Source organism: Ovis canadensis, chromosome 24 (assembly GCF_042477335.2).
Source record: "Ovis canadensis isolate MfBH-ARS-UI-01 breed Bighorn chromosome 24, ARS-UI_OviCan_v2, whole genome shotgun sequence".
Taxonomy (NCBI): domain Eukaryota; kingdom Metazoa; phylum Chordata; class Mammalia; order Artiodactyla; family Bovidae; genus Ovis; species Ovis canadensis.
In genome coordinates, this window is record NC_091268.1 from 53,207,023 (window position 1) to 53,223,615 (window position 16,593).

A 16,593-nucleotide genomic window follows, 5' to 3' on the forward strand; every position below is an offset into this window, starting at 1 on the left:
TTACAGAAAAATCAGAATCTTTTATTTCCCCTTGCTTACAAAGTCTTTGGGCTTCCCAGGTGGCTCAGTGGTAAAGAATCCACCTGCCAAGCAGGAGATGCAGGAGACTTGGATTTGATCCCTGGGTCTGGAAGATCCCCTAGAGAAGGATATGGCAACCCACTCCAGTACTCTTGGACAGAGGAGCCTGGCAGGCCACAATCCATGGGGTCACAAAGAGCTGGACACGACTGAGCAACTGAGCACGCACAACAGTCTTTGCCACTCTGGCTGCAGCAGAGAACATTTAAAAAGAGAGATCCAGGAGCTCCCTGTCGGTTCAGTGGTTAGGATCCTGGGCTTTCACGGCGGTGGTCCAGGTTTAATCCCCGAAAACCTCGTGACACTGCCAAGAACAAAACAAAAATTACAACAACAAACAAACAGAGAGACCCCGATCCACCGGCTCGACTTCTTCCAGCTGGACAGAGAATCCCCCTTGGGTTTTCTAGGATTCTTTTCTAAATTTAATATGCAGCAGGGTTCCGAATGACTAGCTCCAAAGAACCATAACGTTAACTTTATGAAGTGAAACCATTAGGAACTGAATCATTGTTAAGGGCTGAAAGTTACAGACCAAAATACATCAGGTCACAGCAGAGGTCCCAGTCACTTCTAAAGTGCTCTATTTCTGTAAAATAGACTCTTGCCTCTCTACACACACAGGCTCGCGTTTACATGCAAAACAAAACCAGTATTGCAAGTAGTGCTCTAGGTGGATCAAAAAGTCGAGATCATTTCTAACTGGATCTGATGCCTTCGGAAGGAGCAGCTGCCTTTAGAAACAAACCCCCCAAAACGGCTCGTTGAAGCCCTGCCTTGCAGAACACCTGTAATACGATCAATAGTTCTCTAAAAAGAGAAGCGCCGTCAGCTCTGAGAAATGACATCCAGGTTGGCAATGTGTCTCATGGTGGGCCTTCCGTGGGGACAGTTCCAGGGATGGTCCATCTCCCCCATGTGTGTGATGAGCTTCTTCATCTCACTTGTGTTAAGAGGGGTTCCAATCATCACCTGCGTGTGAGACATGATGGCTTCAGTTAAAGCTTTACTGGTCTGGGTTAGAACAGCCACACTTCAGACATCCCTAGCAGCTCAGACGGTAAAGAATCGGCCTGCCAGGTGGGAGACCTGGGTTCAATCCCTGGGTGAGGAAGATCCCCTGGAGGAGGGCATGACAACCCACGCCAGTATTCTTGCTGGAGAATCCCCCATGGGCAGAGGAGCCTGGTGGGCTACATACAGTCCAGGAATCACAAAGAGTTGGACACAACTGAGCGACTAAACATAGCACAGCCATTCTTCAGAAGCAGTGTTCTCTACAGAGCCTGGACAAGACTTTGTCTTGTGTTCCTGCAAAAGTCCTGTCTGGAAGAACCCTGCCCTCTAGGGGCCCAGCCCTCGGGCCCCTTTGTGAAATTCAGCCCCTCCGTGGCTCCCTCCTGGTGGCACATCCTTGAGAGAGCTGTGGCCCACTCCCGTCCAGGACCAACCAGTCTCACCAGTTCCACCAGCACCCATAGCCCCGCTGCCATGATCTCCCACCCTGGCGACCGCAGCGGTCTAACAGGTCTCCCTGCACCCCCAACCCCATCATCCCTTCAACCCATCCTGCACTCGGGGCCGGTGATTCCTCTTAAAAGTCTGTCAGGAGCTTCCCCCGTGTTGCAGTAGATAGGAGTCCGTCTGCCAAAGCAGGGGCCGTGGGTGCGATCCCTGGGCCCGGAAGATCCCACACGCCACAGGGCCTCTCAGCCCCTGCGCCATGACTGGGCCTGAGCTCTAGAGCCTGGGAGCCACAACTGCTGAAGCCTGTGCGCCCAGAGCCAGCGAGCTGAAACCACGGCGCCAGCGTGCCACAAGCACCGAAGCCTGGGCGTCGACAGCCCATGCTCCACGACAGGGCAAGCCGCTGCAGTGAGGAGGCCCCGCTCTCCGCAACCAGACAAAGCTGGCACACAGCAACAACGACCCAGCTCAACCAAAAGACCAAAACCCCGCAGCCACCCCCAACCCTTATAAAAGACCGAGTGCACCGCGTGACGTGGCCCTCACTGGCCTTCACACCCACATCTGCGAGCAAGCAGCCCTTCCTCCCTGACTCCAGCCTCACAGACACCCCTGCTCTCTTGCACAAGCCCGTAAAGCAAGTACCTGCCTCAGGCCTTTGGTACTGGCCGCGCCCTCTACCCGGCACACACTTTCCACAGGCGTTTGCATGTCTCAGGGCCCCTCTCCCTCAGGCTGCCGCTCAAATGTCCCTGCCTGCCCTCAGTGGAACAGCTCGCCCGTCTGTCCTCTGCAGTGCCGTGGGGAGGCGACTTCAGTTGGGTACTCAGGGAGGGCAGGAAGGCACCAGGCAGGTGAGGAAGGCGTGTGGAACAGGGCATACAGATACAGGGCTTGCGGCAAGAAGCAGATGAAGCTGGCATGCCTAGAGCCAAGGGCAGGACATGGGCCCCTGGGTGCAGAGGAGACAGCCCCCAGTCTGCGCTGTGTGGGGAGAGCACTGGGGCCCTGCCAGTGTCAGGGAGTGGCAGCCGGAAAACACACACTGGGGGCCCTAGGGGTCCCTGCAAAACACATGCTGACCGCAGGGCCTCCGGACAACCTCTCACAGGGTCAAGAACTGGCAGCACCTACTCCTTCTCCACCAGGATCATTAATACCCCTCAGGTCCACAGATGAACAACGAGGACAAATGGCTGACTACGCGGGCTTGCTGGAGGTGCTGGGAGGACGCTGCCTGGGGGAGGCAGTAACTGTGGGTCAGGGCGGCTATGCAGGGCTCAGGGTTATGCTGGCTGAGGACAACAGGACCCTCTAGGCACACGGCCCAGGGTGACCATCGCCCACACCTAACGGGGCTGTATGCGGCTGAACGGAGGACTCCTGAGCTGGAGCAGACCGCTGGGGGTGCTGCGGTCGAGCGTTCCTTACTCACAGACTTGCGACAGGCTCTGGAGGCGAACATCTGCCGGACGCGGGAGGGCCGGCACATGACCCCGGGGCTGTCGCTCAGCATGAAGAGCAGCTCGTCTATGTCCTGGGGTCCAAAGGTCCAGTTCTTACTGGTTGGCAAGGAAATCAACTTGGCTCTTTCAGTGACTGGTGCTGAAAGAAGAGAATCCGGGGGAAAAGCCATCATTTGAAAAATGCGTTTCAATTGGGTGCTACTTGTCAGGAACACCTGAAAGACAGGGTGCATGCAAAGCGCTCTGGGAGGAAGCCCGTCCATCTCTAAAAAACACACTGTGCAGGGCCTCGGAGAGCGTTCTCGGCTCCACAAGGACGCAGTCCTACCTTCTAAGTAGTAACTTACCGTGTTCGTCAATAACAAAGTCAAAGCCATTCTTCCTGAATATTTCCAGATTTTCTATTAGAATTGCTTCATTGACAGCCGTTAGGCTGAGAGTCTGAGGTCTGAAAAACAGAGACCCAAACTAGATCTTGAAGGCTCTAAGACAGAAATGAAATTAAGACAATTTTGTGATTTATTCAAACATTAATATGCTTTCAGCTGTGAACCTCTCCTGTCACAAAGTTCCATTTCCTTTTTTAAAAAAATTATTTTTTTGGCCACGCCTCAGGGCATGTGGGATCTTAGCTCCCCAATAAAGGACTGAACCCCGTCCCCCTTGCAGTGGAAGTGCAGAGTTCTAACCACTGGACCGCTGGGGAAGTCCTAAGCATTTCCTTTTAATTCCCACTTTGTTTTTTTTTTAAGATCTTCTTAGAAGTCAGAGTTAACTCCAAAAGTAGTTTGTTTCCTCAATCTGCCATCCCACCCCAATGACTTTTTTTTTTCAACAATAACAATATAATCTAAAGAGGCTATTTTTCTTCCTCATAATGAAGAGAGTTTGAAAACTTGGCTTCGGTCATGATAGACATTTGAAAACAGAGGAAATGACATCTCTTCCACTATCCTGCTCCTTCCTCTGCCTGCATCCTTCATCCAGCTATCTCTCCTTCCAGCGATCCACCCATCTCTCCACCTGGGTTTATAGAAACCACTAAAAGAGAGGAGCTGTAAAGGTGAGCAAAAACAGACCTGTTCTCTGCTCTCACGGAACAGTCTAGTGGGGAAAAAAGACACTGATGGAACAGTCACGCAAACAAACTATAATTACAAACTACACAGAGAATCAGAAAGAAGAGACACTCAGAGACTTAGGAGCACGGAGCACGTGAGACTTGGCCTGGAGAGTGGGGGCGGGGTTGGTCACAGAGGGCTTCTCTGAGGAAGTGACCTTTGGGCTGAGATCTGGGGGTGAGAAGCAGTTACCAAGTGATGGGGGTAACAAGTGCTCTAGGCAACAGTCTGTGCAAAGGCCCTAGGATGGACCACGGTGTTCCCAGAGCCACACACGCAGATCTGATTCCTTCCGCTTGATGGCCAGGGAGGAAGTCATCAGGCCTGTTGAGGGAACACAAAGGATGGCCAGGGTGGCTCAAGCGTAGAGAAGAGGGGAAGAGGGCTTAGGACAGCTGAGAGGTCGTGAGGGCCAAGCAAGGCAAGCTGACCTGGTGGACCACACTTCGGGATGAAAGGGTAAAGACCACGGGAACCCACCGTGGCCTGGGATTATCCAGGTCAACTTGAAATGCCACAAACGAGACTGTAATTATGCAAAATGGCTAAAAACTAAATGGCCTCTGTGAGAGGGATAGGAGTAACTCAGTATTCTAAAGTGGCTCATTCACTGTCTTTACTGCTCCTACTGAAAATAAAGGTAATTAGACCATTCTGCGGGAGACGGAGGAAAGAGAGTACTCAGCAGGTAAAGTGGGTAAGGGCTCCAGCTCAGAGACGGCTTCAGCAGTAACTTCTTCATGCTGGGATCTGCTGCTGCTGGGATCTGAGCTGATTACATAGTTTAATTTCCCAAATGAAAACACATGACCTCTCCTTACGACTCTACTAAAGACTTCTGGTTTACGTGCTACACAACCACACTGCCTTGTAAAGTGGTCAGTGTAAAACATTCAATTTGGCTAAATAGAGAGAAATACCAAATTCTGTAGTGACTAATTATTGGAATTGCTCTAGTAGCTGAGGACAGACACACAGCCACCACTGACCTGAACACGTGACATGAAGTGAAGTGTTAAGTTGCTCAGTCATGCCCGACGCTTTGCGACCCCATGGACTGCAGCCCCCCAGGCTCCTCTGTCCATGCCATTTTCCAGGAAAGAGTACTGGAGTGGGTAGCCATTTCCTTCTCCAGGGGACCCACATACTCTAAATAGACATACTATAAACTGTCCTTCATCAAAAGGATTTCCAAGCCAACCAGTGATGGGCATTTTTGAATAGCTCAAAAGGTGTGATTGTTAAAGAACCTATCAGCTGTGTAACCTCGGGCAAGTGATTAAACCTGTGTGCGTCTTCAGTGTTATCACCCGTGAGACAGTGGTACTACACAGTAACTATTTCAAAGGGTTGTGAGGATTAAATGTAAATTTTCAACAGTGCCTGGCACAAAAAAAGCACTGCATAAAGGGCAGGTATGACTATTAACATGCAAAACGTTGTGAAATCTGCTTTAAGGATATTTAGGACCCCAAAATATATAAAGATTTGTTGTTTGCCAAGTAGTATCTGACTCTCTATGACCTCCCCCCACAGACTGCAGCCTGCCAGGCTCCTCTGTCCATGGGGTTCTCCAGGCAAGAACACTGGAGTGGGCTGCCATTTCCTCCTCCAGGGGATAGTCTCAGACCAGGGACCAAACCAGAGTCTCCTGCCTTGGCAGGCAGATTCTTTACCACCGAGCCACCAGGCAAGCCAGAGATAAAGACAGAAGACACACCTATAACCTAAGTCTGGGATGTGAAATGACACTGAATTCTGAGCACTGAGATGCACTTACGCTATAAGCCTTTGACCCTGGAGAACAGTGTGCTGCTGAAGCATCTCGAAGTTGTATTTCTCGTCCGTGGCATGCTGGTCCACTATGAAGATGTCTGCATTCAGCTTGGTGATGATGAACCCCAAGTTAAACTGGCCAATGATTTCCATTTCTGCAAACATCGTTTTGCTGTGTGTAGAAAGTATCAATTAGAAAAGTTTGGGTTTTTTTGGGTGGGGGGGGGCACACTGCAAAGCCTGTGGGATCTTAGTTCTCCCACCAGTGATTAAACCAGGGCCGAGTCCTAACTCCTGGACTGCTAGGGAATTCTCATTTTAGAAGACATTTTAAAAGATTCTTTCTCTAATTAAAAAAAAAAATACAAAAACACAAAGTCCCTAATAATCACACTTTCTAAAGATAACATTACTTATTCAGGCTTTCATCTAATTGCCCTGTGACTTAGTCACTAAATTATTAATGATTTGGTGCATATGCTTCCAGATCTTTGTCTGTACATTGTTTAAAATAAATGGAATCAATTCTTCATACTCCAAGCACTTAACAGTGCATCTCAGACATTGTAGGAAGACAGGGCATGACAGAAAGCAAGGGGGAAGCTGCTGCTCCCACTTGGTCTTGCAGAGTCCCTCCAGCGCCCCCTGCTGTTTATGTATAACAGTGCACCAAGAGAAAGGCTATTCTGGTCCAGCCTCCAGGACTGCAACTGAACACCAATCAGGATCGCAAAAGCGGGGCTAAGCGGGGATTTGGAACAGAGAGGCAACTGGTATAATTTGCAGAAATACTAACTCCCTGAATCTAACTGCTCTTTCAGGAACTGTCTGAGTCAGCTCTGGTTCCCCAGGCAGATTCCCCACAGGAAAAACCTGTGCCAGCCTGAAAACCCTGGTCTCTTCATGTCTTTGGCAGGTGTTATCTCCCGACATAAACCAGAACTAGAACCTAGCATCTGGGTTCAAGAAACAAAGCTTTACAGCTTGGTGTGTGCTCAGTTGTGTCCAAATCCTTGTGACTCCATGGACTGCAGCCAGCCAGGCTCCTCTGTCCCTAGAATTTTCTCTGTCCAAACATTTTTAAAACAAATGATAAGAAAAGTACAAGTTAAATATTTTGGTCTTCCCTGGTGGCTCAGTGGTGAAGAATCCTCCTGGCAATATAGGAGACACAGGTTTGATCCCTGATCCGGGAAGATCGCACATACCTCGGCACAACTGAGTCTGTGCTCCAGGGCCTGGGAGCTACAACTACTGAACCCTGCTTGCCCCAGAGCCCGTGCTCTGCGACAAGAAGCCACTGCAGAGAGAACCCGCAGATTCCAACTAGAGCAGCCCCTGCTTGCCACGAGAGAAAGTCTACAAGGCAATGGAGACCCAGCACAATAAATTAAATATTTCAAGAGAATTCATCATTTTTTAAGAATCACAAGGTTAGACATGATTATTGTCAAGAAAGTAGCAGTGACTAGTGGTTTTTTTTATCTGTATTACGGATATTTTACTTTAAACTGCTTTTACTTAACCTTATCTGATACCATCTTCTTGAAATCATAGCTTTGGTAATTCTCCCTCATACATATTAAATGGAACGATGGAAAATAGCAATAATGTTCCCCAAAGGTGCCCTGAATTCAATCAGGGAGAAGTCACCATGGGCTGAAAACCTCCAGGAAGGGGAATGAAATGGGGGTCAAGAAGGCTTTGATTGATTTGGACCAAATCTGTTTGAAATATAAGGAAATATAAGGAAAAAAAATTCTTGCAAGGTTTCAGGTTGCAGAACTGCATGATAGGAGTTCTTTAAAGAAAATTGTTACCTGATCTCTTTTCTTAGTTCGTCTTCTGCTGCTTGATTTTCTCCAGGGCAAATCTTTGCCCGAAACTTCCTATAATTCTGCTGACTTTCTTGTTGCTGTTCTTGCTGACACAACTGCTTTATTCGTTTGGCTAAAGAACTCATGGAAAAATCAAGGGGCACTATTTTCTTGTTAATTTTCACAGCTACATCCACCTCGGACGCTGCCGCACTCTGGGTTTTCACCGACTCTGAAAGGACATCGGGATTTAAAGGAGTCCCTTCGTTTTTAAAACGCTTTGCGTTTGGGGATGAGAGCTTCGTGGGCTGCGGCAAGACTCCAGATGCAGAGCCGCTTTCTTCTTGGTTTACATGGCACTTTGGGCCTGAAAGATGATGGTCAGTTTCAGGTAACTTTTCCCGAGACTCCACATTTTCTTGGGAAAATCTGTCTTCGGGGGTGCTTGCCACCTGGTCAGTGCTGGGGTGGCCGCTCGTCTCGGGGGTGCTGGATGCCTCCTCGGAGCCGGCAGATGCGCTGCCATGCCCCGAGTCCTCCTCCGTCTCCACTCTGCCCATCAAGTCATGGGGCCCCTGAGCAGAAGTCCTCCCTTCCTCCCCAGGTTCAGAGATGCGCTTCCGGGAGCAGGGGGCCCCCAAAGCTCTAGGAAACTGGGCACTGCTTTTCTGTCTCGGAGAAACCCGCCTCGGATCGGTGGCCTTCGGACCCCGGGACTTGTTCTCAGTTGAGTGACGAAGGGAAAAGGCTTCTCTCAGCCTGGAAATGGTCACTACTCTTTTCTCTTCTCCAGGAGTCCTTAATGGGGCAGGATTATCCTTTTCTGGCTCAGGCTTCTCCATCTCTGCCAAAGGCCTCTTTATTAAGTGACCTAAGTAGATGGGAACAGAGAAGGGCATCAGAGGCTGTGCAGAAATGGAATTATTGTTGCTCAGTCGCTAAGTTGTGTCCGACTCTTTTGCAACCCCATGGACTGAATCCCAAGGCTCTTCTGTCCATGGGATTCTCCAGGCAAGAATACTAGAGTAGGTTGCCAAGCGCTCCTCCAGGGGATCTTCCCAACCTAGGCACTGAACCGTCTTCTGCATGGGCAGGCGGATTCTTTAATGCTGAGCCAGCAGGGAAGCCCATGCAGAAGTGGAATAAGGGGATATTTTTACATGAACATGAACTTTGCACAAGAGGAGCTCTGTACGGCTGATCCAAGGTATGAAAGCAGTGCTACGTGAACCAGAAAGGAGACATGAATTAAAACCACAATGTGATACGGCTATATACTCTTCAGAACAGCTAAATTTAAAAAAAATGCTTACAAGGTTGAGGATCCAATGGGATGCTTAAATACTGCTGGTGGTGGGGACACTGGTACAACCACTTTGTAAAACTCTCTAGGACAAGTCTCATCTCGACGTGCCACTCAGTGATGAACACACAGGGGATGTAAAGGCAAATGGCAAAGTAAGAACCTCCCCCCAAATTCCCTCCTCCATAAGAAATAGGAGAAAATGGCAAAAATTATCAGAATCAACTTGTTCAGAACTCTGGAAATGGACAAAAGACTTGCCAAAATCAGGGCACGTTTACTGAAAGAGAAGGGGTGAGTCTTGGTAAGAACGGACCCCTGTGTGGTAACAGAGGCAGCTGTGTCTCTTTTTAACCCAGATTACCTTAAAATCTGCAGCAACATGCTTTCTAGGGTGACACATCCTCTCTGTCTAAAAAGGGAGATTTTCTTTCATGCCAAAAACACACTTCACCTCCAAAAAAACTGAGGACAGTACCAGGACAGCTGCAGGTTGTAGAAGCCGTTTACACGCTGGTGTTTTTCTTACCTTCCACATCCAGCAGCGGCTGCTGGCTGACCTGGAGCTTGTTAACATCACTCTCGAACATTCCTATCAAAGATGTCTTTAAAACTGCCAACAAAAGCTTCTCCTCTTGCAGTAAAATTTGCCTTTTATCTGGAGTAACGTTAATGTCGACACATTCTAAAGCAAAATAGAAAAGATGCTGATTAAGTCCACCTTAAGCAAACAGATGAACTACGCAAGCACTTGAGTAGGGAAATTACAAAAGGAAAAAAAAAGCACATAAACCCATGAAAAGACAGGTTAAAACTGCTAACTAAAATGTCATTTTTATCACCTACTGAATCTGCTTAAAACTTATCCCTAGTACGTTGTTGATAGACGTATAAACTGGTATAACAGGATCACGTTCACTGACCCAGTGATTCTACTTTTAGGAATTTATCTTAAAGAAACAATTAAAGATATAGATAATGATTTATCTGTAAAAAGAGAATTTAAATTCCCCAAAGCTGAAAACAACTAAAATAAGTACGGACATAAAAGTTCACAAATCAAGATACATCCACACACCGAAATACAATACAGCTAGTAATATTAGAATCGCGTTTCTGAAAAGAAATGTTTACCTCTAAGGTTAAACAGCACAATACAAAATTATCCAAAATATTTTCCCATTCCAAAAAATATGGATATATATATATACACTAGGCTTCCCTGGTGGCTCAGATGCTAAAGCGTCTGCCTACAATGTGGGAGACCCAGGTTCAATCCCTGGGTCAGGAAGATCTCCTAAAGAAGGAAATGGCAACCCACTCCAATATTCTTGCCTGGAAAATCCCATGGATGGAGGAGCCTGGTGGGCTACAGTCCAAGGGGTCGCAAAGAGTCGGACAAACGACTGACTTCACTTCACTTTCACCACTAGGTATATATATTTTTAAGGTGTGCACTTATATATTTCTAAGCATCTAGATATCCTGGAATGTGAAATCAAGTGGGCCTTAGAAAGAATCACTATGAACAAAGCTAGTGGAGGTGATGGAATTCCTATTGAGCTATTTCAAATCCTAAAAGATGATGCTATGAAAGTGCTGCACTCAATATGCCAACAAATTTGGAAAACTCAGCAGTGGCCACAGGACTGGAAAAGGTTAGTTTTCATTCCAATCCCAAAGAAAGGCAATGCCAAAGAATGCTCAAACTACTGCACAATTGCACTCATCTCACATGCTAATAAAGTAATGCTCAAAATTCTCCAAGCCAGGCTTCAGCAATACGTGAACCGTGAACTTCCTGATGTTCAAGCTGGTTTTAGAAAAGGCAGAGGAACCAGAGATCAAATTGCCAACATCCGCTGGATCATGGAAAAACCAAGAGAGTTCCAGAAAAACATCTATTTCTGCTTTATTGACTATGCCAAAGCCTTTGACTGTGTGGATCACAAGAAACTGTGGAAAATTCTGAAAGAGATGGGAATACCAGACCACCTGACCTGCCTCTTGAGAAATCTGTACGCAGGTCAGGAAGCAACAGTTAGAACTGGACGTGGAAAAACAGACTGGTTCCAAATAGGAAAAGGAGTACGTCAAGGCTATATATTGTCACGCTGCTTATTTCACTTATATGCAGAGTACATCATGAGAAATGCTGGACTGGAAGAACAAGCTGGAATCAAGATTGCCGGGAGAAATATCAATAACCTCAGATATACAGATGACACCATCCTTATGGCAGAAAGTGAAGAAACCCTCTTGATGAAAGTGAAAGAGGAGAGTGAAAAAGTTGGCTTAAAGCTCACCATTTAGAAAACTAAGATCACGGCATCTGGTCCCATCACTTCATGGGAAATAGATGGGGAAACAGTGGAAACAGTGTCAGACTTTATTTTTTGGGGCTCCAAAATCACTGCAGATGGTGACTGCAGCCATGAAATTAAAAGACGCTTACTCCTTGGAAGAAAAGTTATGACCAACCTAGATAGCATATTCAAAAGCAGAGACATTACTTTGCCGACTAAGGGTCCGTCTAGTCAAGGCTATGGTTTTTCCTATGGTCATGTATGGATGTGAGAGTTGGACTGTGAAGAACGCTGAGCGCCAAAGAATTGATGCTTTTGAACTGTGGTGTTGGAGAAGACTCTTGAGAGTCCCTTGGACTGCAAGGAGATCCAACCAGTCCATTCTGAAGGAGATCAGCCCTGGGATTTCTTTGGAAGGAATGATGCTGAAGCTGAAACTCCAGTACTTTGGCCACCTCATGTGAAGAGTTGACTCATTGGAAAAGACTCTGATGCTGGGAGGGATTGGGGGCAGGAGGAGAAGGGGATGACAGAGGATGAGATGGCTGGGTGGCATCACTGACTCAATGGACGTGAGTCTGAGTGAACTCCGGGAGTTGGTGATGGACAGGGAGGCCTGGTGTGCTGCGATTCATGGGGTCGCAAAGAGTCGGACACGACTGAGCGACTGAACTCAACTGAACTGAAGCATCTAGAAAAAACACTGGTAACAATAAACCATAATAACAGCTATCAGAAGAAAAATACCTAGATGAAATGAATTATTTTCAAAATCAGGGAAAACATTTAGTCGACTTTCTCCCTTGGCTGACATGAAAAAGTCACATTTTCCTAATAACACAATCAACAAAGTTCCAAGAAGCAAGCAGGAAAGCCTATATAAAAAAACGTCTAAAATAAAATACTTTTTAAATTTTTTTAGTTTACAAAAATGTATATAGCCATTAACTGTTCTATAAAAATTTTCCAGTCATATCTGAGCTTTATAATTTCATTTTATTCTTTCAGGAGTAAGTCACCAATTTTACTGAAACCTCAGCAGAACTTACCAGAATCAACAGAAATATTAAGAACAACAAATGGGTACTGATGTCGATTATACATGTGATAGACCTCATTCACAAGTCTGGAAACCTACACAAAAAAACAAAGATTAGAAAAGAAAATGTTTCTTTCCCCAGTGTTCTAACAACACTCTAACCAACTATTAAAAGGATACATTTTTAACAGCTCTCTTGAGGTAGAGTTGGCCTACAACAAATTGAACTTAAAGTGTACAACTTGGTAAGTTCTGACATATACATACACCTTCGAATGCATCCCCACAATCAAGCTAATGAAGATACCAATCACCTCAAAAAGGTTTCCTCTTGCCCCTCCAAGGGGTATTTTTAAGCACAGATTCATAAAACTGAATCTTTTTTCCAATATGAAGATGCTCTTGAAGAGATGTCAGTAAAATGTGATGTAGTTTAAATGCTCATAAAATACATTCACATGTACATAAAAGTGTATTTATACGATTTTATAATGAGACTATCAAATGGCATTACAGATAGGCCATAAAAATCACACTCAGTATAATACAGTTTAAAAATTTAGAAGCTGAATCATATCTGGTTGATAGTAGTAATTTGGAGGAATTCTCTGCCTAGTGGTTAAGACCATCCTTTCATTGCTGAGGGTGTAGGTTCAGTCCCTGGCTGAGGAACAAAGATCCCACCAGCCACGTGGCACAACAAAAAACAAACCAAGAAGTACTTTTGAACGATCACTGGAAAACAGAGACTATTACTGAGGGATAATGTTGCTGAAGATAAAAAGTCAAAACTGACCATGAACAAATGCTACGATCATATCAAGATGATCAGTTTTAGTTTGAAGCAGAAGCAATCTGGGCCTTATTCTCCTGGAAAATGGATAAAACAAAGAGAAAATACAGAGGCACATGCAGGTGTACTGCTCTACACCAAAGAGTCTAGATAATAGTGAATGTTTTAGAATGCTTACTGTCTTCTAATAGTGATAATTTTTATGATAATAAATATATTGGTTATTAATATATGTCCATATGTATGCACACACACCCACATATATAATTGAAACCAGTGTATGGTACATATTTTTATAGGTATGCCAACAAAGGTCCATCTAGTCATGGCTATGGTTTTTCCAGTGGTCGTGTATGGATGTGAGAGTTGAACTATAAAGAAAGCTGAGCGCTGAAAAACTGATGCTTTTAAAGAACTGTGGTGTTGGAGAAGACTCTTGAGAGTCCCTTGGACTGCAAGGAGATCCAACCAGTCCATCCTAAAGGAGATCAGTACTGGGTGTTCACTGGAAGGACTGATGTTGAAGCTGAAACTCCAATACTTTGGTCACCTGATACGAAGAGCTGATTCATTTGAAAAGACCCTGATGCTGGGAAAGATTGAGGGCAGGAGGAGACAGGGGCAACAGAGGATGAGATGGCTGGATGGCATCACCGACTCAATGGACATGGGTTTGGGTGGACTCCGGGAGTTGGTGATGGACAGGGAGGCCTGGCATGCTGCGGTTCATGGGGTCACAAAGAGTTGGACACGACTGAGCGACTGAACTGAACTGAAAATAAGATAATTTATACATAACCAACAAGGACCTACTATATAGCACAGGGAACTCTACTCAATATTCTGTAATAATCTAAATGGGAAAAGAATTTGAAAAAGAATAGACATATGCTATGTGTATAGCTGAAGCACTCTGCTGTACACCTAAAATACAACACTACACTCCAATGTAATATAAAAATCTTTTTTAAAAGAAAGAAACTAATAGCGAGACATTCTAAAAATATTTTTTAAATGACAATGATATAGCATTGTTGGTTTAAATAATATATTTGCATTAAAACATGTTTTTACAATAACACCAATTAGAAGAATGAAAGAAAAGACAATTTACTCATGTTTTTGAGTCAGAGTCTCAAGTTCCACATAAATTGCCTGTGTCAGAAAATGTTATTTAATTAAAAATAAAATTAAAAGTGAAAGCTAAAAGAAAAAAAAACCTAATCGTCCCAAATCTTGAAATACCTTTGCTGGGTCACAAGGCCGCCGATTGATAAAGAAAAACTGTCTGTCCGTTGAACTTCTTCCCACGCCATGAGCACAGTGCGAAATAAAACCTGAGATACTGTTCAATGTTAACGCAATTAGGACAGGATTTCAGAGTGGAAAGGATCAGACACATATCACTCAGCACATTCTCAAAGTGAAGAATAAAAACATAATCCCTGGCGACAAGCTGACAGGTATTAATATTTCAGGTAATGTGTGTCTGTGCTCTATTCTGGTGAATCATGAAAGGAACACAGACCCTCTGGAATGTCCCAAGGTCCCATTACTGACAAATCCACCATGGTTAACTCAGCGGTTTCAAAACAGATTCATTTCGTCTCTCACTTTCCCTACTAAGTCCTCGGCCTCCACATAAGGAGCAGGTCTCACCCCACATTCACATTCTAGAACCTTCGTGCAGTCCCCAACGAGCTGTCCACGGAGCCCAGGGACCTGAATCCAGGCTCTTTGCCCACATTCTCCTTCCTTTTAAAATCTGTTCTCAGTCAGCAAACTTCTGTCAACTAACGCACTGGTTACGGGCTTATTTCACCTGAGATCTACCCCTGGGATATCCGAGTTTCTGTAAGACTGATACTGTAACATAAAAAGGTGAATCTTCATCTTTAATTTCAGGCATAAGCCAAAGGCAAGGGGACTTATGGTAAACAATATGGGCTGTCACAAGGCCAACCCTATTTATGGAAAAGTGTCTATATTTTTCTTACACTAAAAGTAAGGATGCTGGGGCACTTCCATAAGATCCAGAGTGTGGGGTCTCAGCCACTGGACCACTGGAAGAGGCCCGGGCTTAATCCCTGGTTGGGGAATTAGATCCCACATGCCACAACTAAGAGTTTGCATGCTGCAACTGAGAATAAATAAATGAAGGAGCCTGCAAGCCACAATTAAAGATCCTGCGTGCCGCAACTAAGACCCCAGTACAGCCAAGCGGGTAAATCATTATTTAAAAAATGATGACGACGATGATGGAGAGGACTCTGAGTAAGGCACCAGTGAAAATAAACTCAGCCTCTACCCCTCTCTGCCAGATTCCAATAAAACAAAACATATACATAATTTAACAGTTATCCTACTTGTTCACTAGACAGACCCTCTTCTCTCCTACAAGGGCTAACTCAACAGGAAACCCCCTAAAAGGTACCAGTTACCCAGAGCACTGTTTGCATTTAGGACCTGGCTCCTTCATATAAACCTGCTTCCTCAGCAATCATACTGCCTACAGTTTTACGAGGGACATAAGAAACTATAAACTTTAAAAGCATGATCTTTTAAAAACAAAACCAAGGAAAAAAAAAAATCTCAAAAAAAAATGATGGTAATTTTCTGGGCAGCAATCTACTTACCAAAACAGGTTATGCAGAGCCTGGGAACAGCTCAGCCCATATTCTTCGCAGATGGAGTCACTAGGGGGCAGCTGCACAAAGGGGATGAGGCTTTGCAACTGAAAGAAGTCAAGGTTCATGGTGATTTCATGACCAGGTGAGAACTTCAACTTCCCAACTTCAGAAAGGAAGCTATAACGAGAGCTCTATGTTTTCCTTCATAGCCAAGCTATCCATATTAAGAGAACAAAGAATATCAACAGTGGCTTTCTGCAGTTTTAGAGTAATTTTGATTAGCAAAGTGAAACACTTGGGGCTCCTACTCATCCATTATCAATACATTGCCCACAAGGACTTCCCTGGTGGGGGACTGTTAAGAATCTGCCCTGCAATGCAGGGGATGCGGGTTCGAGCGCTGGTCGGGGAACTAGTATCCCACGTGCCTCAGAGCAACTAAGCACCCGAGCCACACTTACTGAGCCAGAACGCTACAAGTGGAGAGTCCGTGGGCCACACAAGGGAGACCCCACATGCCACAGAGACCTGACACAGTCAAATAAATGTTACAAAATTACATGCCGACCCCATGGACAGCAGCACACCAGGGTCTCCTGTCCTTCACTGTCTCCCAGAGTTTGCTCAAATTCGTGTCCCTCGAGTCAGTGATGCTATCTAACCATCTCATCCTCTGCCACCCCCTTCTCCTCTTGCCTTCAAACGTTCCCAGCATCGGGGTCTTTTCCAATGCTCTATTCTATTGAAAAGGAACAAAAGAAACTTGCCATCATCACAAGAGGGAGAAGATGGTT

General features: G+C 45.5%; 1 protein-coding gene across 4 annotated transcripts in view; it reads right to left on the bottom strand.

Annotated features, from left to right (window-relative positions):
* The window catches only part of PMS2 (PMS1 homolog 2, mismatch repair system component), a 24,119-nt gene continuing 7,526 nt past the window's right edge, over window positions 1–16,593 (bottom strand). For 2 of the 4 annotated variants that reach the window (XM_069570130.1, XM_069570129.1), the window contains exons 7-16: window positions 15,806–15,903; window positions 14,415–14,514; window positions 12,387–12,471; window positions 9,561–9,716; window positions 7,732–8,599; window positions 5,916–6,083; window positions 3,362–3,462; window positions 2,984–3,153; window positions 870–1,053; window positions 1–385 (exon numbers count right to left, since the gene is read on the bottom strand). In XM_069570130.1, the coding sequence (XP_069426231.1) occupies window positions 910–1,053; window positions 2,984–3,153; window positions 3,362–3,462; window positions 5,916–6,083; window positions 7,732–8,599; window positions 9,561–9,716; window positions 12,387–12,471; window positions 14,415–14,514; window positions 15,806–15,903 (1,890 nt within the window). In that variant the 3' untranslated portion in view covers window positions 1–385; window positions 870–909. Of the gene's footprint in view, window positions 386–869; window positions 1,054–2,983; window positions 3,154–3,361; window positions 3,463–3,510; window positions 4,460–5,915; window positions 6,084–7,731; window positions 8,600–9,560; window positions 9,717–12,386; window positions 12,472–14,414; window positions 14,515–15,805; window positions 15,904–16,593 lie in introns of those variants that run through there. The other 2 variants (XM_069570133.1, XM_069570131.1) reach the window with 1 other exon arrangement.